The sequence below is a fragment of the Chiloscyllium plagiosum genome, unplaced genomic scaffold (assembly GCF_037043375.1).
Source record: "Chiloscyllium plagiosum isolate Xiang-an unplaced genomic scaffold, Cpla_swu_hap1 HiC_scaffold_20, whole genome shotgun sequence".
NCBI lineage: Eukaryota > Metazoa > Chordata > Chondrichthyes > Orectolobiformes > Hemiscylliidae > Chiloscyllium > Chiloscyllium plagiosum.
The window spans coordinates 45,029,284-45,053,959 of NW_028270158.1; the positions used below are offsets into that span (position 1 = coordinate 45,029,284).

The following is a 24,676-nucleotide window of genomic DNA, read 5'->3' on the forward strand; positions in this document are numbered from 1 at the left end:
AAACTGGAAGTTTGGAAGTAGCGTAAGCTGGGGGGGAGGGGTGGGGAAATGAGGAAACTGGTGAAGTCCACATTGATGCCCTGGGGTTGAAGGGTCTTGAGGTGGAAGATAAGGCATTCTTCCTCCAGGTGTCGGGTGGTGAGGGAGTGGCGATGGAGGAGGCCCAGGACCTGCATGTCCTCGGCAGAGTGGGAGGAGGAGGAGAGGGCTTGGTGAGTACAGTGAGAGAGGGAGCCCCTCCCACTTTTGCTGCCTCTGAACTCCCAAGCTCAAAATGTCATCTCATGACCCTGCCTGAGCTTCCAACCCCCTGCTTTGAAAAGCCCTGATTTATGATTCATTGTAAATGCAACCTCTTTCTGGTAATTATGAGCCTCAGTAGTGGTTTCTCGTGGACAAATCACCTGTAGAGGACATTAGAGACTGTTTAAGAACATATTGATAGATTTGCCTCTTGGATCAATGCAGCCCATGTGGTGAAGATGCTACCAGTGTTCTCAGCTTTGAAAGTTCTGAGTTTTTGATCCAACAACTGGAGGTATTGAGTCATTAAAAGACCAATTGCTGGACCAATATTGGATGTTGGATAGTCAGATGTCATATGCAGTATGTTATAGAGGCAACAGCGGTCTTAGCCACCTCCCAGAGAGCCAGCAAGGGCCCAACATAGTCTCCATTTGGGTGAGCCTTCTCGAGGGTCAAAGACCCCGGTGTGGAAATTCTGTGCCCTGAGAGTTGCCAGCTCAGCAGCAGCAGGGAGGCAGTGATTACTTCTGATAATGCAATCGTCTGTGACCCAAGATCATGAAGGAGCCCAGGTCATAGAGGGAGAGCCCAATGAATCACTTTAAATGAGGAAACCTCCAAAAGTCCACTACAAGAAACCCAGTGGGTTTGCTGTTTAGGCTTCCTGTAGGGTCGGCTGGGTGAATACCAGTGTGGCAGGTTGAAGCCCTTAAGTGAGTATGCTCTGTATGGGGCACAGGATAGCTGTCCATAAACCTTCCCTGGTCGGGGGCAGCTTCAGGGGCAGGCAAGTGACATTTCCATCTGATTAAATGCCACCCCAACCACCAGATTCACCTCCATTTCTCACATTAGTTTAGATTAGATTAGATTCCCTACAGTGTGGAAACAGGCCCTTCGGCCCAACAAGTCCACACCGAACCTCCGCAGAGCAACCCACCCAGACCCATTCCCCTACATTTACCCCTGGCAAATGCACCTAACTCCACGGGCAATTTTAGCATGGCCAATTCACCTAATCTGCACATCTTTGGACTCCACCCCATGTGAGGAATGCACCTAATTTGAACTGATCACCTCGAGGCATTAGACATTCTAATCTGGAGCAGAATCCAGGAGCTGTAGCTCTCAGCCAACCATATCTCAATTATGAGTGAATTATTATTTTTGTGTTCACTTTGGTTGAACTGTGATCAGTCTGCTAAGAGAGATGTAATTGAATTTCGAACATGCTTCGTCTGTGAATGACTGAGAAAGCTGCTGGTTTTGTTGTTGAAAGCCAAATTAGTATATTTCAAGAAAGACAACCTGCCACCTGCACATGACTGCACTCAGCATAAAGCAGCTGACTTGAATAGCCTAGACTGTGTTTCCACCAGAATAACTAAGGCTGGACAATAGATTCGGGCTGAGCCAGTGCCACCCACAGGAACAAGTTAAAGCTCTTCAATTGTCCTAATTTTAGAGTACGTATGTGATTTAAAATGGAGAACTCCCTGCTTCAGCTCTTCCTTTTCAAGGGAAATGCAGTCATAGCAGCAACAAGTCTAGTCCTAGGCCTACCTATTATTAACTGCTTCACCAATGTCTTAGCCTCAATCATAGAAGTGGGGATGTTTTCTGATGTTTGGACAATGATTAGTGCCATTCATGACCCGTCAAATACCAAGCAGTTCATGGTCAAATGCAGAAATACTTGGATAACATTCAACCTTGGTCTGATAAGTGGCAGGTAACTTTTGCGGCATACAAGCGTCAAGCAAAGATCACGTCCAATAAAACAGAATCCAACCATTGGCCCTTGACATCACTGGGGTGCCCCCTCCTCCAAACTACCAACATTCTGGGGTTACTATTAACCAGAAAGTGAACTAAACATATATATATTGTGTCAAAAAGTGTGGTGCTGGAAAAGCACAGCAGATCAGGCAGCATCCAAGGAGCAGGAGAATCGACCTTTCAGCCATAAGGCCTTCATCAGGAATGTGGGGTAGAGTGCTGGGGGCTGAGAGATAAATAGGAGGGTGGGTGTGGGGCTGGGGCGGTCATAGATGGATGCAGATAGGAGGTGATTGTGATAAGTCAGTGGGGAGGGTGGAGTAGATAGGTGGGAAAGAAGGTGGACAGGATGGACTGGTCAAGAGGGTGGTGCTGAATTGGAGGGTTAGATCTGGAAGGAGGTGGGGGGAGAGGAGATTTGGAAACTAGTAAAGTCAACGTTGATGCCATGTGATTGGAGGGTCCTAAGGCGGAAGCTTAGATTAGATTACTTAGTGTGGAAACAGGCCCTTCGGCCCAACAAGTCCACACCGACCCACCGAAGCACAACCCACCCAGATCCATTCCCCTACATTTACCCCTGCCCCTAACACTACGGACAATTTAGCATGGCCAATTCACCTAACCTGCACATTTTTGGACTGTGGGAGGAAACCGGAGCGCCCAGAGGAAACCCATGCAGACACGGGGAGAACGTGCAAACTCCACGCAGTCAGTTGCCTGAGGCGGGAATTGAACCCAGGTCTCTGGCGCTGTGAGGCAGCAGTGCTAATCACTGTGCCACCTGTTATGGTGTTCTACCTCCAGGTTTTGGGTGGCTAGGATTTGGTGGTGGAGGAGGCCTAGGACTTACATGTCCTTGATGGAATGGAAGGGGGAGTTGAAATGGTCAGCCACAGCGATGGGGTTGTTTGGTGTGTGTCCCAGCGATGTTTTCTCGCTCTGCGAGTTGGCGTTCTGTCTCCCCGATGTACAAGAGACCCATTGAGAGCAATGGACACAGTAGATGAGGTGGGTGAATGTGCAGAGAATTCTCTGCCAGATGTGAAAAGATCCTTTGGAGTATTGGACGGAGGTGAGGGCATAGATTTTACACCTTGTGTGGCAGCAAGGGAAGATGCTGGGTGTAGAGAGTGAGTTGGTGTGGGCATGGACCTATCAAGGGAGTTATGGAAGGAATGGTCCGTGTGGAACACAGATAGGGGTGGGGAGGGAAATATATCTCTGGTTGTGGGATCTGATTTTAGGTGGCTGAATGATGGAGGATAATGAGCTGTATTCGGATATTAGTGGGGTGGAAAGTGCGGACCAGGAAAGTTCTATCCTTGTTGCGGTTGGAGGGGTGAGGTTCAAGGGCGGAGGTGCAGGAATCAGACCCCACCACAGAAACATATTTCCGTACACCCCCATCTGCGTTCCGCAGGCACCATTCCCTCCATGATTCCCTCGTTAGGTCCATGCCCCCCCACCAACCTACCCTCCACACCTGGCATCTTCCCTCGACGCCCATACCTCCCCCCTCACCTCCATTCAAGGCCCCAAAGGATCCTTCCACATCCAGCAGAGACTTTCCTGCACATCCAAACACCCCATCTACTGTATTCATTGCTCTCGATGTGGCCTCCTCTACATTGGGGAGATAGAACGCCAACTCGCAGAACGTTTTAGGGAACATTTCTGGGACACCCGCACCCAAAAACCCCAACGGGCTGTGGCTGACCACTTCAACTCCCCCTCCCACTCCACCAAGGACATGCAAGTCGGTTCTCCTCCAATGCCTCATCTTCTGCCTTGGGACCTTCCAACCACATGGCATCAATGTCGACTTCACTAGTTTCCAAATCTACCATTCCCCCCACCTCATCCCAGATCCGACCCTCCAACTAGGCACCACCTTCTTGACCAGTCCCACCTGTCCATCTTCCTTCCCACCTAACTGCTTCACCCTTCCCACTGACCTATCACAATCATCCCCCACCTACATCCGCCTATCAATTTCCCAGCTACCTTCATCCCAGCCCCATCCCATCCTCCTATTTATCTCAGTCCTCTTACGCCCCCACCCCAACATTCCTGATGAAGGGCTTATGCTCAAAATATTGACTCTCCTGCTCCTCAGTTGCTGCCTGACCTGCAAGACTTTTCCAGTGCCACACTTTTTGACTGACTCTGCAGCATCTGCAGTCCTCACTTTCTCCCATATAAATACTGTGGCTCAACAACAGGTTGAGTCTGGGAATTCTGCAGTAACAACAGTAACCCCTGACTCCTCAAAGTCTGTCTGCAAGACTCAAGCCAGGAGTGTTGTGGAATATTCTCTACTTGTTTTAAAGGTAGAAGGAAGCTCCGGAACATTCCCATTAAGCACTTACATCTATCCTAGGCCCCCAATCATCTTCATTTGCTTCAAGAATGACCTTTATTGCATCATAAGATCAGATGAGTTGATGTTCACTAATGACTTCATAACTTTCAGCACCATCCACAATTCCTGAGGTTCTGAAGCAGTATAAATGTAACAGGGTCTGGATAAAATCTGGGTTTAGCCTAACGTGGCAAGTATATATTTGTGCTACACAATGACTATTTAAAACAAGAGAGTAGCTAACCATTTCCCCATAACATTCAAGTTGCTCTGCATCAACACATCCAGGTTGTTTTGACAGCACCTTCCGAATTCATGACCTTAGCCATCTAGAACGACAAATGCAGCAGACATATAGGAGCACCGCCACCTGCAAATCCCTCTCAAAGCCACAAACCATCCTGATTTGGGATTTTATCACTATCATGGGATCAAAATCCAGGAATTCCCTCCCCAACAGCATTAAAGGTGTACCTACAACCCAAGGGATGCTGCAGTTCAAAAAGACCACTCACCACCACTTTTCAACAGTAGTTAGGGTTACGCAATAAATGTTGGCTTAGCTAGAGGCACCCATACCTGATGAACTAAGGTAAACATATTTTTCCAATATACAGTAGTTTGAAAGTTTTTCTTAAGAATATAAAATTAAGCATTTTTATTTGAAAGTCAAAAAGATTAAGTCAATTCCAGGATAACAGCTGAAAAGGGTCATCAGTCAAAACAGTGAGTGAGAACCGGTTTAACATTATTATGTTACTGTGAAGCTGGAAATAGAGTGAATGTCATGAGGGTTGTTGGATATTTACTGGTCAGGACAATACAGTTGATCATTTACTTACTTATAAATAAGAACTCAGCAGCTCAAAACTGATACTGTAAATGGGCAGATTATCATTTGCAGATCATTATCTTGTTTGGAGGCACCATCACCAGTAAGTGATTTGTTTGGTGGTGATTGCACCCCGTAAACAATTTAGTTGCAATTAAGTTTCATCACAGTATTTCTCATTGCAAAGGAAATAATGGATAAAAAATTAACAGTAGTTATGCAAAAGCTTCTTTCTGTTTGTGTTGTGACCAGAATCTCTGAAAACCTCTTGGTGCTTACTTGCCCTTACTAACATTGGATATTGGAATCATATCAGAAAATGGATGTGTGAAATTCAGCTCCATCAAAACTCTGCTGCTCACATCCTGGCTTTTATTATATCCCATACATCCATCACCCATGCAGTCTGCCCTAAATTGGCTTTCAGTCTGCCAATGTCTTCATTCTTACCCTCACATTCAAATTGTTCTATGGCATTGTCCTCTGCATCTCTGTGATCTCATTCAGCCTGACCTTCCAAGATATGGCACTCCTTCAATTCTGGCCACTTGTGCATTCCTGATTTAAACATACCTGCTATTGGCAATCTTGTCTACAGCTGCCCAAGCCCTAAACTGCAGAATGATTAATCCAAGCTTCTCTGTCTTTGTATATCTTACATTAATAAGATGCTCCATGTGCAGTGCATGTTAGATGTGATTCAGTTTCAAGTTACAGATTCCAAGTACCACTCTAGACTTGAGAACAAAATCTAAGGTTGATGTATAGTTGAGACAGCACCAACTTCTACAGATGCACCATTGAAAGCATTCTATCCAGGTACATAATGGCCTGGTACGGCAAGTGCTTTGTTCAGGACCACAAGAAACTACAGAAAGTCATGTGCACAGCCCAGACCATCATGGAAGCCAATCTCCCATCCATGGACTCCATTTACACTTCTTTTTGCTGTGGAAAGGCTGCCAACATCATCAAAAACCTCTCCCAACCCAGTAATGCTCTTTTCCAACTTCTTCCATCCGGCAGAAGATACGGAAGTTTGAACACACGCACCAAGAACAGCTTCTTCCCTGCCATTATTAGACTGCTGAATGGACCTCTCTAACTTTAAATAATGTTGATCTTCTAACGGTGATCTTGCTTTGTGCGCCTCCTGTGCAGCTGTAACTTTGTGTCCCTCACTCTGTCTAAGCATCCTGATGATCTGCATGACCTTGTTTGTTATGATCTTCCCATACTGCTCGCAAAATAAAGCTTTTCACTGTACTAAGGTATATGTGATGACAGTAAATCAAATCAAATCAAATCACTGTTAGAGATACCATCTTCCAGGTACTAAATTGAGGCTGTTTGCCTTCCCAGATAAAGATAACATTTCAGAAAATTGGAGAATTATATCTGATGGCCTAAACAGCATTATCCTTCAATTACTTTCATGAAACAGGTTATCCTATCACACTGCAGGTCTGTGGGAGTGTAATTTGCAAATTAGATACTTGATTTCCTACATCATAACAATTATTACACTTCCAAAATACTTCATTTGATGACCAATGGTTGTAAAATTGCTATAGAATTGGAAGGTTTTTCTTTTTCATAATCTCTCACCTGAACTAACACGCCATGATATGAGATGGTGTCAAATTTAGCAATATAATGCCTTTAAAGGAACTTTGACTGTTTTGCCATGTTGGGTACGCTGTATGAATGTAAGGAGTTGTTAATGTTATATGAAGACAGTACAGAGATATACTGCAGTTATGTGTGCCCTTGAGTCACACTTCATACTGAATTTCAGTCTAATCTGTAGCAGGGTTGCTTATTTCTTCTAATATGAATTCAGGTTAGTAAAAATAAGTCTTTCTGTAATTAAGCCTAATACAGTTTCTCAGAGATTATGATTTAGTCTATTCAATTTTTTAAAAGAAAGATAGGCTTGCAAGCAGCACATTTCCACAAATTGCAATGAGACAATGACCAGAGAATCTGTTTTGTTACCATCGGTTGAAAGAATAAATATTGGACAAAGACTCAAAACAAGCATCTTAATTTTTAAAAAAATGTTCATTCTCATGTTTCCACTGTTCTTTAATACCTGCATAAAGCTCAGTGCCAATCCAACTGGCCATGATTTGGAGGTGCTGGTGTTGGACTGGGGTGTACAAAATTAAAAATCACACAACACCGCGTTATGGTCCAACGGATATCTTTGGAAGCACTAGCTTTCGGAGCGCTATCTTTGGAAGCACTAGCTTTCGAAGCGCTACTCTTTCATCAGGTGGTTGTGGAGTATAAGATCATAGGACATAGAACTTATAGCAAAAGTTTGCAGTGTAATGTTACTGAAATTATATATTGAAAAAGACCTGGATTGTTTGTTAAGTCTATTATCTCTTAGAATAGGCATGTTGGTTTCAGTTCTTTCATATGTAACTTTCAGAACTTTCTTAAAATTACACTCTCAAGTGAACTTTAACAATAGGTACCATGTTGGCCCAGATAATGCACTGAAGGTGTGAGGTGCCCTGTGTGAGACTGTCTGTGTCACAATGTTCAGATTGATTCTAACCTAAAAAAGGGATTTACAGAATCTTATATGGATTCATGCAGTTTTTGAGTAAAATAAAATGTAATTCTGAAAGTACAAATTCAGCCCACAAACTTATGTGTGTGTATGTGCATGTGTGTGTGTAGTGAGGGGGTGAGGGGGTGTCACCTGTAAGAGAGTGTGTGTATGTGTATGTATGTGAGTGTGAGTGTAAAGGGGTATAAGTCTGTGAGAGGATGTGTGAGTGAGAGTGAGAGTGTATGAGAGAGAGCTTATGTGTGAGAGAGGGTCTGTAGGTGTGTGTGTGTATGTGTGTGTGTGTTGCAGTGGGGTCACCTGTAGTGTGACATGAACCCAAGGTCCTGGTTGAGGCCATCCCCATGGGTAGCGAACTTGGCTATCAGCCTCTGCTCAGCCACTTTGCATTGTTGTCTATCCCAAAGTCCGCCTTGGAGGACAGTCATCCGAATGTCCAAGGTCGAATGTCCCAGATCACTGTACTGTTCTCCGACTGTTGATTGTTGTGCAGTGTCCATTCATCCGTTGCCATAGCCTCTGCTCGGTCTTGCCAATATACCATGCCTCAGGGCATCCTTGCCTGCAGAAGTATGAGATAGACAACATTGGCCGAGTTACATGATTATCTGCCACACACATGGTGGGAGGTGTCCCCCCGTGTAATGGTGGTATCCGTGTCAACACATGACAGAGTCTACCGTGACAAGGTTGTATGGTGTTGTCCTGAAAGCTGGGCAGTTTGCTACGAACAAAATGATCTATTTGAGGTTTGGTGGTTGTTTAAAGGCAAGAAGTGGAGGCGTAGGGAAGGTCTTGATCCTCATTGATAATGTGTTGCAGGCCGCGAAGAACATGGCATAGTTTTTCGGCTCCTGGGAAGTACTGAACAACGAAGGGTACCTTGTCGGTTGCACCTCGTGTCTGTCTCCTGAGGAGGTCATTACGGTTTATCACAATGGCACATCAGAACTGGCTGTCAACAAGATGGGCATTGTACTTTGTTCTGATGAGGGCATCCTTGAGTACTTCCAAATGGCCGTCACGTTCCTCCTCATCTGAACAGATCCTGCATATGCGTAGGGCTTGTCCGTGTGGGATGGCTGTTTTAATATGTTTCGGATGGAAGCTGGAGATCTGTAGCATCATGAGGTTATCTGTGGGTTTGCAGTAGAGTAAGGTGCTGAGGTGCCCATTCTTGATGAAGATGCATGTGTCCAAGAATGAGACAGAAATGAGAGAGTTGTCCATGGTGAGTTTGATGGTGGGATGAAACTCATTGATATCACTGTGTAGTTGTTTCCGTGACTCCTCACCATGGGTCCAGAGGAAGAAAATGTTGTCAATATACCTTGTGTATCGTGTTGGTTGGAGGTCCTGTGTAGAGGAGAAGTTTTGCTTGAACCTTTGTGGGCGGCACGGTGGCACAGTGGTTAGCACTGCTGCCTCACAGCGCCAGAGACCCGGGTTCATTTCCTGCCTCAGGCGACTGACTGTGTGGAGTTTGCACATTCTCCCGTTCTGCGTGGGTTTCCTCCGGGTGCTCCGGTTTCCTCCCACAGTGCAAAGATGTGCAGGTCAGGTGAATTGGCCATGCTAAGTTGCCCGTAGTGTTAGGTAAGGGGTAAATGTAGGGGTATGGGTGGGTTACGCTTCAGCGGGTCGGTGTGGACTTGTTGGGCCGAAGGGCCTGTTTCCACACTGTAATGTAATCTAATCTAAACCTGTGCAAGAAAATGTCAGCATATTGGGGTGCAAATTTGGTCTCAAAGGCTGTTCCGTGTGTCTGGATAAAGAACTGGTTGTCAAAGATGAAAACGTTGTGATTGAGGATAAAGTGAATGAGTTGTAGGACAGTGCTTGAAGATTGGCAGTTGTTGGTGTTGAGTATTGAGGCTGTTGCCGCGATGCTGTCATTATGGGGGATGCTGGTGCAGAGTGCTGAAATGTCCATTGTGACGAGGAATGTTCCTGGTTCGACTGGTCCATGGGGGCTGAGTTTCTGTAAGAAATCTGTAGTGTAGAGACAGAAGCTGAGGGTGCCCTATACACTGGGTTTCAAGATGCATTCGACATAGCCTGAGAGATTCTCACACAGGCTCCCATTTCCTGATACGATGGGACATCCTGGTGTGTTGGCTTTGTGCATCTTCGGAAGGCAGTAGATGTTGCCTACATGAGAAGTACATGGGATGAGGGTGTGTAGGGAACTCTGAAGGACTGGATCCAAAGTCCTGATCAATGTGTTTAGTACATGGGTGCTCTTTGGTCGGATCGGCCGATAGTTGCCTGTAGTGTTCCTGATTGTTCAGTTGTCGGTACACTTCCTTGCAGTAATCTGCTCTATTCTGAATGATGATGGATCCAATTGGCATCCTGTTAACTTCAGTTCTCATCAATGGATACTAGCTGTAAGTTTGAACAAGCTGCTGACAATGTTCTTAAAAAACCTACCTCGCTCAAAGAGGCTTGAGGATTTAGTGTCAAGTCTTTGGCCTGATGCCTTGTGACACTTTTGCTCATGAAGTGCACAGTACAACGGTCAACTAGTGAACACCCTTATTTATACCTAACCCCTGATAGAACATTCATACTTACCTAAGTTTGGGCTAATGATTTCCATTATTACTCTTCAGAGTCTATTAAAAACCTGGCCAAATTTGATGCAAACCAATTTTCGAATTTACAGTTAACGCTAATTGCTATTTATATAACACATTCATCAAAATCAATTGATGGCCGTCAAGGGAGTTCAGATTAAGGTGATCTTAAATTTTGAACTGAGCAGATCAGAGGTGATGTCAGAAAATACATGCTGTTGGAAAGGATAGTGAAATTATGAAACTCTATCCTCCCCAAACATTGTTGAGTTTAGGATCAATTAAAAATGTCAAAACTAATCTTGATAATTTTTTATTGGATAAGGGTGTTATGGGATAAGAAATGTGTTAAGCTATATATCAGGCACAAAGTAACTGAATGGCAGAGCATGTCAAGGGGTTGGATGCACTCCTTCTATCAGTCATGTTAGCTCTATTCTGAAGTATTGAGACATAGCGAACAGGAAAGCCTCAGGCTTATCCAGGCCTATCATGAATTAATTAATTTTAAAGGTTAATTTGTCGGATATGGATGTTGTATGTCGTGCCAATCTCCAACTGCCCTTGAGAACTCGTGCATTTTCTTAGCATACCTTACCAACTCACTTCATTATTGACCTAGGAGACAGTGAGGTCTGCAGATGTTGGAGATCAGAGTTGAGAATTTATTGCTGGCAAAGCACAGCAAGTCAAGCAGCATCCGAGGAGCAGGAAAATCGACGTTTCAGGCCGGAGCCCTTCATCAGGAAGGGCTGCCTGACCTCTTGTGCTTATCCAGCAACACACTCTCAACTTATTATTGACCTACCCTACCACATGCTTTCCCTCACATCTGATTCTGACCCCATCGTGCCACGCAGCGTCCTCAGAATAACTTGCCAGTTGGCAGATATCCCAGACTTAAATGGCATCGTTTGCATTTGTTCCACCTTTAAAGGCTTGTTGTGCACTCAGACATGTACTTCTAATCTGGAACTGCCCAGCACAGTTCCTGAGATTTCTCTTAGACATGGCAAACCTAGGAGATCAGCATTTCATTTTGCAGGCAAGGACTTGGAATGAGAATTTGAACCAGGAATAATTGGTTCATCTTATCAGCCCGGCGAACTTGTAATGGTATTTTGTATTAATTTGATGCCCTTAAATTTGTATCCTCTAGTTAGTAAGCACTCATTATCACCATGACCACCTTGTTCTTCACCCAGTGAAAATATACACAACTTTAAACAGCTCTGTTATAATCAAGACAATCCACAATTTTTCTATTCGCTCTTCATAACTAAAATCTCTCTTCCCTCTTGTTGTTTGAGTCAAGCTGATCTTCAATCCTCTCTACTGTCCTTGAAAGATATCCAATTTTCATACTTGGGTTACATTTGTTAATGAGTGCCAGTCATTCACAGCTCATTGCTTCTGCTCCAAATCCTATTTGATAAAAAGTGATCACCTGAAACATTAATCCATTCTGTGTTTTAACTTCTGAGCACTAGCTGTGTAATTCCATCTTCTGTTGATTTATATTTTGAATTTTGGTAAGACAACCTAAGGCATGACTTACACAATTAATGATGGAGGCCTGGGGAATGTTGTCAAACAGAAAGAGTTAGGTGTGCAGGCACATAGTTCCTTGAAAGTGGCATCACAGGTAAACAGGGTGGTGAAGAAGGTGTTTGGAATGATTGCCTTCATTGATCAGAGCACTGAGTACAGAAGTTGGGATGTCATGTTATGGCTGTACAAGACATTTGTGAGGCCAAATTTGGAGTACTGTCTACAGTTTTGGTTACTCTGCCATAGGAAAGCTATTATTAAACTTGAAAGGGCGAAAAAAAATTTACAAGTATGTTATCGATACTGAAAAGTTTGAGTTAGAAGGAGGGGCTGAGTTTTTTTTTCTCTGCAGCTTATGCAGCTGAGAGGTGACCTTATAGAGGTTTATAAAATCATGACAAGAATAGATAAGGTGAATAGCCCAAATCTTTTCCCCATTGTAGTGAAATCCAAAACTAGAGGGCAATAGGTTTAAGGTGAGAGGGGAAAGATTTAAAAGGAATCTGAGGGCAATGTTTTCATACAGAGAGTGGTGCCTCTATGGAATGAGCTGCCAGAGGAAGTGGTAGAGGTGGGTACATTACAACATTTAAAAGACATTTGGACAGGCACATGGATAGAAAAGGTTTTGAGGGACATGGGCCAAGTGAAGGCAAATGGGACTAGTTCAGTTTGAAAACCTGGTTGACATGGGCGTGTTGGCCAAAGAGCCTGTTTCTGTGCTGCTTGACTCTAAGACTTTATGGATTCTTGGTACGTATGCTGCAGAAACCTTTGCCAGGGTGTGGTGGATTGGGGTGATGGGAACAGCTGAAGGATAGAGGGAAATTTTTTAAATGGCCAGTATTCATGCTACTGAACTCTGGAAGACTACAATGGGTAAGGTCAGATCAAGATCAGCTGTGATGCCTCACAGTTTAAGGGTGAAGCATTAATTATTTTAAAATATACAGTTTATTTCTGCAACTTTGAACTCACCCTTTGAAAACTTAATAACCTTTCAAGTGGCTCCTGCTTTTGAATCATTCATATAAGAAATGACAGAATGAAAACCTTTACTTCCTTATTATGTTATTCTAAATTCCACTTTAGCCATTATTTTGTGTCATGCTTTCCATTGCATGACTCATTATCTTAATGCCTTTTGCTTCTGTAGTTTTGAAAAGAGTTGGAAAATGGTACATGATATCCAAAATTGGCATTGAGCCCTTGATGTCAGTTATTGCACCAATAGATATCATGCTACAACCAGAAGACTAGCCGTGAACATTATCTCAAGAGATCAGGTAATTTCAGATACAAGTGTGATTGTGGAGAAAGAACTTGTATTTACCTACTGGATTACTGCATTCTCAGCATGTCTCACAGGCTTGATATTCAATGAGGTAGTCTTTGAAGTACAATTGCAATTTACATTTTGTGATTATTAAATAATGAGCAAGTGTTTTCACTTTCATTTGCTATGTTTAGATTAGGAATCCTAATGCCTGCATCTTTGTGGTCTTAAATACCAGATTTAAGGTAAAAAGTGTTCTGTGGTGTGATGTGCCAACAGAGAGAGAGAAGAGACACCAACAACTTTGGAAATAAGGGAACCCCGGCATTTCATGAGGAGAGGTGACGAAGTTCTGTGACAGTCGCTAAATCCTGCAGCTTCCCTTGCATCCCTCCTGGGTAGTTAGAATGAGCCAGAACTAATTCTCAAGCACATTACTGATCATGCATTCAGACTTTCATCTTATAAAGTTGGTGGAGAGAAAGAACTAAACCATTCAGAATGACAGTTCGATAATCACTGGGACTGAACAGAGGCATGTGGTGAAGCAATGATTAATCAGATTCAAGATCACCATTTCCAAGTTATACATCTTTCTCTGATTTAACTTGAGAATGACTTTGACAATGGGACCCTGAAGTTATGGGGGGAGGTGGTGTGGTGAATTTTCAATCTCATACTGTGATGTTCCTACCCACCTTTATTTTATCAAGAGCAAATTATTCACTCATTTCTTGATTTCAACTTCTAATGAAAGCTTAAATAATGAACAATAAATCAGAAGGGAGAAAAAAAACTTTACATGCGTTGTTCGGATCCCTATGTTAGTCTTCATCACTTACTTAATATGTTTTATCTGTTTTCAATAACCACAGTGATTAAAATTTGATTTTAACCTTCTGTTCATTCAAACCATTAGGAATATGTGCTTCTAATCTTTCATTCATATAAGACTATTTAAAATGGAAATAATGCTTTCAAGTCTTCCCAAACACAACAGTAAAAAGAGACACAACATTCCAATCCATCCAAGGGACACAAGTAAACCAGCTGAAGAAATTATTTTCAATAGTGATCTTTATTATTTTGTGAATTTAGCGATTTGAGGCTCTTTCCACAATTAATATATCGAACAATAAATATCAATTAAACTGCACAGAAAATGCTCCGTTAAAAAGTTCCAACAAAGGAAACAACATTTAGACATTTATTCATGCCATTCAACTGTATCAAAATGTATAAATAAAAATGCATTTGCTATGTGTGTTGATAGTAAAGATGTCTGAACTGCTCAGCAATGAGAGAGTGGCCTTTTGTTTTAGCTCCTTTATGCTTTGACCATTGACTTGAACTCTGGAACATAAACAAAGGATTTCAGGATGAAGGTGTTTGAGTAATAGTCTTATACTTTCATGAAAACTTTACAAGTACCAAGTTTGAATTTGTCCCAAACTATTTGATCAATCTGAAGCATTGGCTTTTCAATAATTGAAGCTTTTCAATATATTCCATGATCATTTTCTGATGTTATGCTGGGTTGACCCAGATTTGATCCCTGGTATGTGTGGGAGCAGGGAAACAGAAGGGAGGAGTGGGGGAAAGGTGTGTCGATGAGATTACAGTTTAATCTGTACCCCTCAATTAGGGGGCAGATACAATGTTAACCATGGCTCCTATGTTCAATCACTATTTAGAGGTCTTTACTGGTAAGTTCACATTTTTCTACTTACTCAAGCAAACCATTGACAATGATAAAAATCACACACCATCAGGTTACAGTCCAACAGATTTATTTGGAAGCACAAGCTTTCGGAGCGCCGCTCCTTCATCAGGGAAAGCTCCGAAAGCTAGCGCTTCCAAATAAACCTGTTGGAACTATAACCTGGTGTTGTGTGACTTTTAATTTTGTCCACCCCAGTCCAATACTGGTACCTCCAAGTCACTGACAATGAAGCATTGTGATGAAGCTTGCAAGTTGGACATTAAAAGATTATTTCCCTTGCTGGGGCATCCAAAGCATGTGGTCAGGACAGTGGATTGATCATTTAGGATTAAGATGAGGATGAATTTACTTGCTCATTTGAACTGAAACCCCAGAGGGTTATAGATATCCCATAAATGAGTACATTCTGGATAGAGACCAACTAGAGTTTTGATTTGTCAGTAAATCAAGGTATATGGCCCTTAGGAAATGAGAAATTGAGTGGAGGTAGACGAGCAGCCGTGATCATTTAGGTCAGTGGAGCAAGTCTGAGGGGATGAATGATCAACTTCTGCTCCTATTTTACTGTTCTTCTGTTCTTAACACTGAAATAAATGGCTGACAGCTTAAATGTAATAAATTAATTGAGAAACTGATCATAAATCAAGAATCTGTTACTTCAGGGCACAAAGGTTACAAAAATAGAAAACACAAAAAAAAATTCATCTCAGCTAAGATAAAATAGCAAGGAATCTAGTACTCTACACTCATACATTTACTTATTATTAAAATTCTGCAGGAAACTATATTTGTAAGAGGGCTTAACACACCTTCAACTCCGATCTTGCCATCGTGATCACTGTCTCCAGCACTAAGGAATGCACTGGTCTCAGTGTCATTCAGTTGCCGTGCACTTTTAGAAAAGCTCTGAAGGAACAGTCTAAAACCAAGAAAAACAACAGTCAGTCACTTAAATGTGCCAGTTAACTATGGATCAAAAGCAATGGATTGGGTGTACCCTGAGGTTAAAGCTTAAAGGTACATTCATTTTTATTGCTACACATTTACCATAAATATGATATTAATGTCATAAACAGGATAGCACACAAAATTAGTATTTGAAGTAGTCAGACGTTTATCACGTACAATCAGTTTGAAGCCCTTTACACTGTGCAGGCTTCTTGAAAATGTAATCCTTTCCCTGTCTCATTTTATTATTAACACACCCTCAAGTCAGCAATGCCACAAGGCATCTGCCAGTGATGGAGAGAAATACCAAGATACACCAGATGTCATTTGTCACAAGCAATGCTTCAAATAATTCCAAACAAAAATACAACCAATCATCAAGGGAATGTCCCCAGTAGTATTATAATTTACCTTTGGATATTTTAATAGCAATTATTCTGTGATTGACCCAAAATTAGAGTGAAGCAATTAAAAAAAATACATTGAAATAAGTTCTCAGTCTCTATTACAGCTCACATTTTACCAACATTTATCAGTTTCATTAGACCTCTGCAAGAGTATAGGCAGACACAGTAATTCTACATTGTCCCAGCATAAACCTGGTGCACCCAACAGTGGTAACATGCTGCACGGCCTCCAACTACCTTGCAGCAAGAATGCAGTAACAAAGGCTCATGTGAATTTCATCTCCTGTTTATCTTTCCAGGAATAGTTATGAATAAAAACCAACTATTTGTGACCAACTATTTCTCCACGTTTAGGGATTACACAAACTAAATTATACATGACACAAAAATAAAAAAAGTGGTGGAAAAACTCTGCAGGTCTGGCAGCAACTATACTGAAAGAAACAAAGTGTAATCTTATTCTTCTAAGGCTTTGTATCCCTGGTTTGATTGAAGCTTTCAAGCTTTCAATATATTAAAGGGAACAAACGTGATAGGGAGAGTGAGAAACTATTTTGCTAATTGTGGAGTCCAGGAGTAAATGGTATTGCTTAAAACTTAATGGCAGACTTCTCAAGAGTGGGGATGGAAACATTTCCACATACAAAAGGTTTGGCAGAAGTTTGGAACTTCATTCTGCAAACAACAACTGATGCTGATTCAATGATTTGTTAATTTAACATCTGACATTGATTTTAGTTAATCATCTGAAGATATTAAGGATGTTTAAGGAATAGTCAATTATGCATTAGGTCACAGGTCATACTAGAATCTCAATGAATGGCAGATCAGGTTCAAGAAATTAAACAACCTCCTCCAGTTCCTATGTTTGCTTCCTATTATCACTTTGCCTTACTTTTAGCAAATAACTTCAGGTGAGAAAAAAATTGTGATGAGGGCATCTCCACTTCAAAACGAAATGGATACGAAGAATAAAGAAGTAAAGTATGTGGTGTAATTCATCCACGCAAAATCAAGGCCATAAATGCATAGATAATGAATCTCAACTATCTGCATGTGTGTTCCAAGACGTTCAAGTGTGTTTGTGAGCGCGTATGTGTGATATATCAGATAAACAGATATGATGAGATCAGCAATGAGTATTCAATATGCAATCTATCAATAGACACTGTATAGCAAAATAAAATGGATTCCTACTTCAGCTCTTCCACTTCAATGAACCCACTACGATCCTGGTCAAGGATGTCAAACACTTTAGCAAGGTCATCATCCGACTTCTTCGTCAAGCCGCTAGTTACAAAGAATGTCTTATGATTGAATGTAGCGGCTATTGGGAGAGAGGGAGAGAGGAAAAAGTTGTAAGAGAAAGTTATGACCGAAGAACCTCTTCCACCAATTAACCCCTGAACCCCTCTTTGCGATGGAACCAATTTCCCCATCACATTAGCCCCACAATTTCAGAAAGGCATTTTTAAATTCCAGGTTTAGCTCTTCTTAGTTAACTGTTAATGTTTTAAGATGGCATATTTCCTATGAACTTGTTTAGACTTTAACATATTTCAACTACAGATTTCTAAAGGATGAAATCAACTTTTTTTAACATGGAGACCACTTCAGAATAAGGGATCCACCCCCACGAAAATATTCTTGCTCATGTTATTGAGAGATTTTAAAATCTTTTCTTTGATACAACATAACTGACGAGGAACTAGAACCATTTCCTAGTGTCCAGCTAAGCATAGGAAAAATGAAATACTTCACCGGCACATTCAGATACGGCCTTCTCGATGTCTTTAGCTTCCAATACTGAGGTCATCGAAGCCATACTGGAAAATAACAATGAAAAGAATCAGTCACTCATTGCTTTCGCTTGTGCATCCCCTTTGAGCACAACAACATGCTCTCTACTTAATAAAAGATTCCTGTCTACACCTTCTTATTAAGTGTCCGGTTATGTTTTTATATGAGTGGGATTTGGCAGCACCGTATCTCCACCTGCCGAGCGGATTCTTGCTCCAAGCCGTCTTCTCTGTTCCAGTTTTCTTGGGCAGGGTGAGCAGTACTTTCCTTTCAGTGAAGAGGAGATCGAAGAACGGTCTCGCACCACCCAGGAGGATGGATGGTCAACTTTTAAAAGTTCCACTGATATGCACCGATTTGCACGGCTTCCCTACCCCCAAGTGTCCAGCGTTAAATTCGTTCTGGCATTCCAAGGCAGCGAGAAGATCAGCTGAAGAAACTACGAAGACCCAAACAACGATTTCTCCCCCCTCTTCTAGCAGCGGCTGGTTCCTTAGTTGTTGCATGTTTTGATTTCGCCTTGAAGAGACCTGAAGGAAGATTGAGAGGAGTCTGGTACAACTCACCTGTTCGGTGGATCTTCTATCCTTTCCAAAGGCGAATCAGGAGGTGAAGAGAGCAAATGCAGTGACCAGCTCGAATCTAAGCTGTTCTTTATATACCCTTCAATTTGCAAGACGTTTGCAGAATTGAAATTTCATCGTCATCACAGCTCCTTGAACACGGAGCAGGGATCAGTGTCAAATGAACTTACCAGCTAATCACTTTCTTAAACCTATTTTTATCTGAACAGAATTTATATTTAATAATGATCAATAACATCACAACTCTAGTGATTATTCCTGAAACACTAGCGGGGCGGGGGTCTCTGTATTTTCGCAGTTGTTGCAAGAAATTAAATACTGTTATTGCAAACGGGTAAACAAATCTTGATGGGCACAAATGGTACATGCATTAGAAAGAAACGTTTTTTTTTGGGGGGGGGGCGACAAATTGGAAATTCCCAGCAGTACAGAAGTTGGTACACCATTCACCATTATGTTACCCAAACATGGGGATTTACAGCTCAGCGGGAGGTCATTCGGCCCATCTTCTCCACGCATTATAGAACCTGTCCTTTCTTCCAATCCTAGTTTGTAAATGCGATCAGTGAGATTGAGTTGGCTTAATCAGCAGTTGAGTTGCTTTATGGCTCTTAATGACAATTTAATTGGAGTCATAGATTCATATAGCTCGAAAACAGACCCTATGGTCCAGCCAGTCATTGCCGAACATAATCCCACTTGCCTGCTCCTGGCCCATATCTCTACAAACCTATCCTATTCGTGTATTTATCTAAGTGTCTTTTAAACGTTGTAACTTTGTCCCCATCACATAGAATACTACAGCACAGAAAGAGGCAAGTTGGCCCATAGGTCCTTCTGTGAGAGCTATCCAATTAATCCTTTTTATCTGCCCTTGAGGTCTTGGTGTTTTATGGATAACATCCACGCTTCTGAATGAGTAGCTTTGTTTTGAGTCCCCCCAGGACTTGATGGCTGAGGAAGGTGCACCCACAATATGGCTAAACAGGTTAGGTGTTTAGCCTGTAAATCTTTCCAACAGATGCCAATGGTAAGGTAAGAGAGAATCCAGGTCAGCCACATAAAGAAGATAATTTTTGTTTAATTCTTTCACAGGATGTGGACATCATTGGCAAGGCTAGCATTTGTTTCCCATCTCTAATTGCCCTTCTCAATGAATAGGAGAAAGTGAGGACAGCAGATGCTGGAGATCAGAGCTGAAAATGTGTTGCTGGAAAAGCGCAGCAGGTCAGGCAGCATCCAGGGAACAGGAGAATCGACGTTTCGGGCATGAAGAAGGGCTCATTCCTGAAGAAGGGCTCATGCCTGAAACTTCGATTCTCCTGCTTGTTGGATGCTGCCTGACCTGCTGCGCTTTTCCAGCAACACAGTTTCAGCTTCTCAATGAATACAGTGGCCAACTAGGCCATTTCACAGGCAGTTAAATAAATTATATCACTGTGTATCTGGAGTCACATGTAGCCAGACCTGGTAAGGAAAACAGATTCCCTCCCCTGAATCAGATGGGTTTTATGACACTTGACGAGAGCTTTGTGGTCACCATTACTGAGACTAGCTCCCACAGTGGGATTTAAATCCACATCCCTAGGTCAATAGTCTAAGTTTCTGGATTACTAGTCCAGTAACATTACCATTATACCACCATTTCCTACCATCAGTACTCACAGTTCCAGACTACATCATGCATGTTGCCACAGCGACTCAGATTCTGAGTGAAAACACAGTATATTTTCCCTATTGTACCCCTTAAATAATCTCAATCATTCCAATTAGATCATCTCAAATGAATAGTGAGCATGAATAATGAGGGAGAAAGCTGATTACATAGCTTGTAGAGTGAAACAATACAAAAGGAGGTTATTTCACATATTGTGCCTGTGCCGCGTCTTTGAAAGGGTTGTTCAATTACACTGATCTGCTTTTTTTTCCCTTCAACCATGTAATTTCTTTCCCTTCACATCTTTATCCAATTCTCTTTTGAAAATTGCTTTCAACAAATCTGCTTCAAATGCTATTCCAAGTAGTGCATTCCAAAACTTACTGTGTAAAAGCAAGTTTGTCTCAGCTCACCAGATGAATGAGCGCATGTGGGAAAGAAACGCTGATTAGTCCAGTGTATATTGTGCAGATGTTTACTAACATTTTATAAATTAATTGTGACATTTGTGTCTGTTCTCTCTATTGCTACTTACAATCTTATCATTTATTCTTTATCAATTATATCACTCCTAGTCTGCTTAATTTCTCCAATTATTTCTACCCTCTCCTGCACTATCTCCAGGTCTAAGAGAACAGTTTACATAGACAAGCCTTGTATTTCATTGGGTAGAGTTATCCTTATTAGGGCAGTTGAAGATTTCAAAACTGAGATTAATATATTTTTAGATAAAAGTACTGAAATATTAAAATTTATGTAGGTGGAAATAATATATGATTAACTGTTATCCAATTAGATGGTGGAACTAGCATCATGGACCTGAATGGAATATTCCTATTCCTAAATTGTGTAATTTCAATTATGTAAATGAATTCTGATGTTTTTACTAATTTAATTATTTATTTTACTGGAAAATACACAGTAAATGACAAACATTTATCTAGTTACTGGTACAAATACATATTGCATTATTTGATCCACAAAGTATAAAGATAAATTTGAGAGTGTTCTTGTTACTGACAGCAACTGTTCCCCAAAGACCTTTGAAAGACCCTCCCCATGCTTCCTCTTCTTGCCTGTAAATAACTATCAAACCTCAAATAGATCAATGTTCGTAGCAAACTGATCGGCTTTCAGGACAACACCATACAACCTTGTCACGGTAGATGCTGCAAGACGTATCAGAGTGTAAACACAGATACCACCATTACACGTGGGAACACCTCCCACCATGTACGCGGCAGATACTATTGTGACTCAGCCAACGTTGTCTATTTCATATGCTGCAGGCAAGGATGCCCTGAGGCATGGTACGCTAGCGAGACTGAGCAGAGGCTACAGCAGCGGATGAATGGACACCGCACAACAATCAACAGACAGGAGTGTTCCCTCCCAGTCAAAGAACACTTCAGCGATCCAGGACATTTGACCTCGGATCTTCGTGTGACCATCCTGTAAGGCAGACTTTGGGACAGGCAACAACGCAAAGTGACCGAGCAGAGGCTGATAGCCAAGTTTGGTATCCACGGGGATGACCTCAACTGTGACCTTGGGTTCGTGTCACACTACAGGTGACCCCACTGCACTCCACACATACACAGACACACACACGCCTACACACAGACTTCTACAGACACACACACTCCTACAAACCCATATACTCTCATAGACCCTCTCTCATACACAAGCTTTCTTTTGTATGCTCATACATTCAATCCCACACTCACACGCATACAAGTACCTTCTCACAGACTTATACCCCTTTACACTCTCACTCACACATATACACACACTCTCTCACAGACACCTAGAACTCCCCGCACCCCAGCCCCCCCACACACACCCACATACACACACACACAAACATACACATATAAGTTTGTGGGGTGAATTTGTACCTGCAGAATTTTTTTTTATTTTGCTCAAAAATTGCATGAATCCATGTAAGATTCTGTAAATCTATTTTTTAGATTAGAATCAGTCTGAACATTCGGTATAGACAATGGCACACAAAGCACCTCACATGTTAAATGTATTATCTGGGCCAACGTGACACCAATTGTTAAGTTCACTTGAGAATGCAACTTTAAAACGTTCTGTGATTTACATATGAAAGAACTAAAACCGACATGCTCATTCTAAAAGATGAGAGATTTAACTAACAATCCAGGTCTTTTTCAATCTATAATTTCAGTTACATCACACTGTAAACATCTGCTATAAATTCTGTGCCTTACAATCTTATACTCCACAACCACCTGATGAAGGAACAGCGTTCCAAAAGCTAGTGCTTCCAAATAAACCTACTGGACGATAACCTGGTGCTATGTGATTTTTAACTTTATATATTCTGTGCCGGTGTGCTTCCTTCCATTTCACTTGATGAAGGAACTTCGCTCTGAAAGTTTGTGATTTTAGATAAACCAGTTGGAGTAGAACCTGGTGTCATGTGACTTCTGAGTTTGTCCACCCTACACCGGCATCTTCACACCATGGCTACATTCGTTTCTTAACAATAGTTCCACCATAAAGCTGTTGAATGTGAAATGAGGAGGGATGGATTTGTGGTGTCAACTGTGGTTCAATGGTAACAGTATTCACTACATCATAGATTCAAATCCCAAATCCATTACTTCTTTTCGGAGGACTTTTAGGTGAAATGTTAAATTAAGATCCCGTCCATCAATTTATGAAATTTATGCATAGGAATGTCAGATGTACACTAATGAGAAAATATCCAGAGATAATCAATTTTATTGAGGTTGATGAATATATATTCTCAGTCAGGAATATATATTCATCATGGCATTTTTTACTTTCATCTGAGAGTGAAGATGAGGCCTCAGTTTAATAGTTCATAATAATATACAATAGACAATAGACAAGAGACAATAGGTGCAGGAGTAGGCCATTCAGCCCTTCGAGCCTGCACCGCCATTCAACATGATCATGGCTGATCAATCCTAATCAGTATCCTGTTCCTGCCTTATCTCCATAACCCTTGATTCCACTATCTTTGAGAGCTCTATCCAACTCTTTCTTAAATGAATCCAGAGACTGGGCCTCCACTGCCCTCTGGGGCAGAGCATTCCACAAAGCCACTACTCTCTGGGTGAAGAAGTTTCTCCTCATCTCTGTCCTAAATGGTCTACCCCGTATTTTTAAGCTGTGTCCTCTGGTTCGGCACTCACCCATCAGCGGAAACATGTTTCCTTCTGCCAGAATGTCCAATCCTTTCATAATCTTATACGTCTCAATCAGATCCCCTCTCAGTCTTCTAAACTCAAGGGTATACAATCCCAGTCGCTTCAGTCTTTCAGTGTAAGGTAATCCCACCATTCCAGGAATTGACCTCGATAGAACAAAAGTAAGTAACATAAATATAACTAAATAACTATAATTTTACTCATTCAGTGACTAATTGTACTAGTGCAACTAATAAGTTGATACATGTGATATTGGAATAGGTTTGATAAGAGATAAACCATGGAGCAGACTGATATTGGAACTGCATTATGAACTGACAGTCAATTCATGCTGTTATTATCCTTACAACATTCCCAACATGGAGAAGAAATGAGAAATGCTGGTGATGCGCCAGAAATAAGAGACCTTTCTTTCTCAACAAGACAGTTGTGGTCATCATTGGCAGGGACATAACAGGATATTGGCAATGTGAAAGCTGGCAGATGCAGCTGAGCTGCTGATTTGTAGCATAATGTTCAGGCAATGCAGTGTTGCCAAGAATTACTACAATTATCTGGTGACATGCAGTGATTGAGCAACATTGGAGTTCTAGGTCTACCAACATAGAGATGAATATCAGAATATCCTTCTTGATCTGTGATACAGATCTTGGGCTTACTATTTTTAAAGGAGCAAGTAAACTTTAGTGCAATTTGTCAATGTAAATATCCAAGCAAGTTTAAATTAAATGACTGATAGTTCAGTAAGATTTTCTAATATTGCATGATTGTTACTTTTAATATTGTTTCAAAATCCTCCATAAGAATATAAGAAATAGGAACAGGGACAAACAATATGACCTCTCAAGTCTACTCCACCTTTCATTAAGATCATGATTAACCTTTTGCATTAACTGCATTTTTCCATTCTGACCCCATATCCTTTTATTTCATTTTTGCCCAAAAATCTATTGATTGCAGTTTTGAATATATTCTACAACAGACACAGTCACAGACGTTTGAGATAGAAAATTCCATAAATTATCCCTCCTCACATCTGGAAAATCTTCCATCCTTAAAAATGGTTAATTTAATATCAGTGGTAAGTAAAGTTTTCGAGACAATAGTCAGGAAAAATAATTAAGAGGCATTTGGAGAGA

The 24,676-nt window shown here is 41.5% G+C and overlaps 1 protein-coding gene across 1 annotated transcript; it reads right to left on the minus strand.

Annotated features, from left to right (window-relative positions):
• Positions 1-14,271: 14,271 nt before the first annotated feature.
• LOC122560584 (parvalbumin beta-like) lies at positions 14,272-18,746 on the minus strand. Its single transcript, XM_043711362.2, has 5 exons — positions 18,657-18,746; positions 18,052-18,116; positions 17,488-17,617; positions 15,745-15,854; positions 14,272-14,565 (listed from the first exon to the last, which is right to left on the minus strand). Exons 2-5 carry the CDS (start codon positions 18,113-18,115, stop codon positions 14,540-14,542), a joined length of 330 nt encoding a protein of 109 aa, XP_043567297.1. The 5' UTR covers position 18,116; positions 18,657-18,746; the 3' UTR covers positions 14,272-14,539.
• Between the last annotated feature and the right edge of the window lie 5,930 nt (positions 18,747-24,676).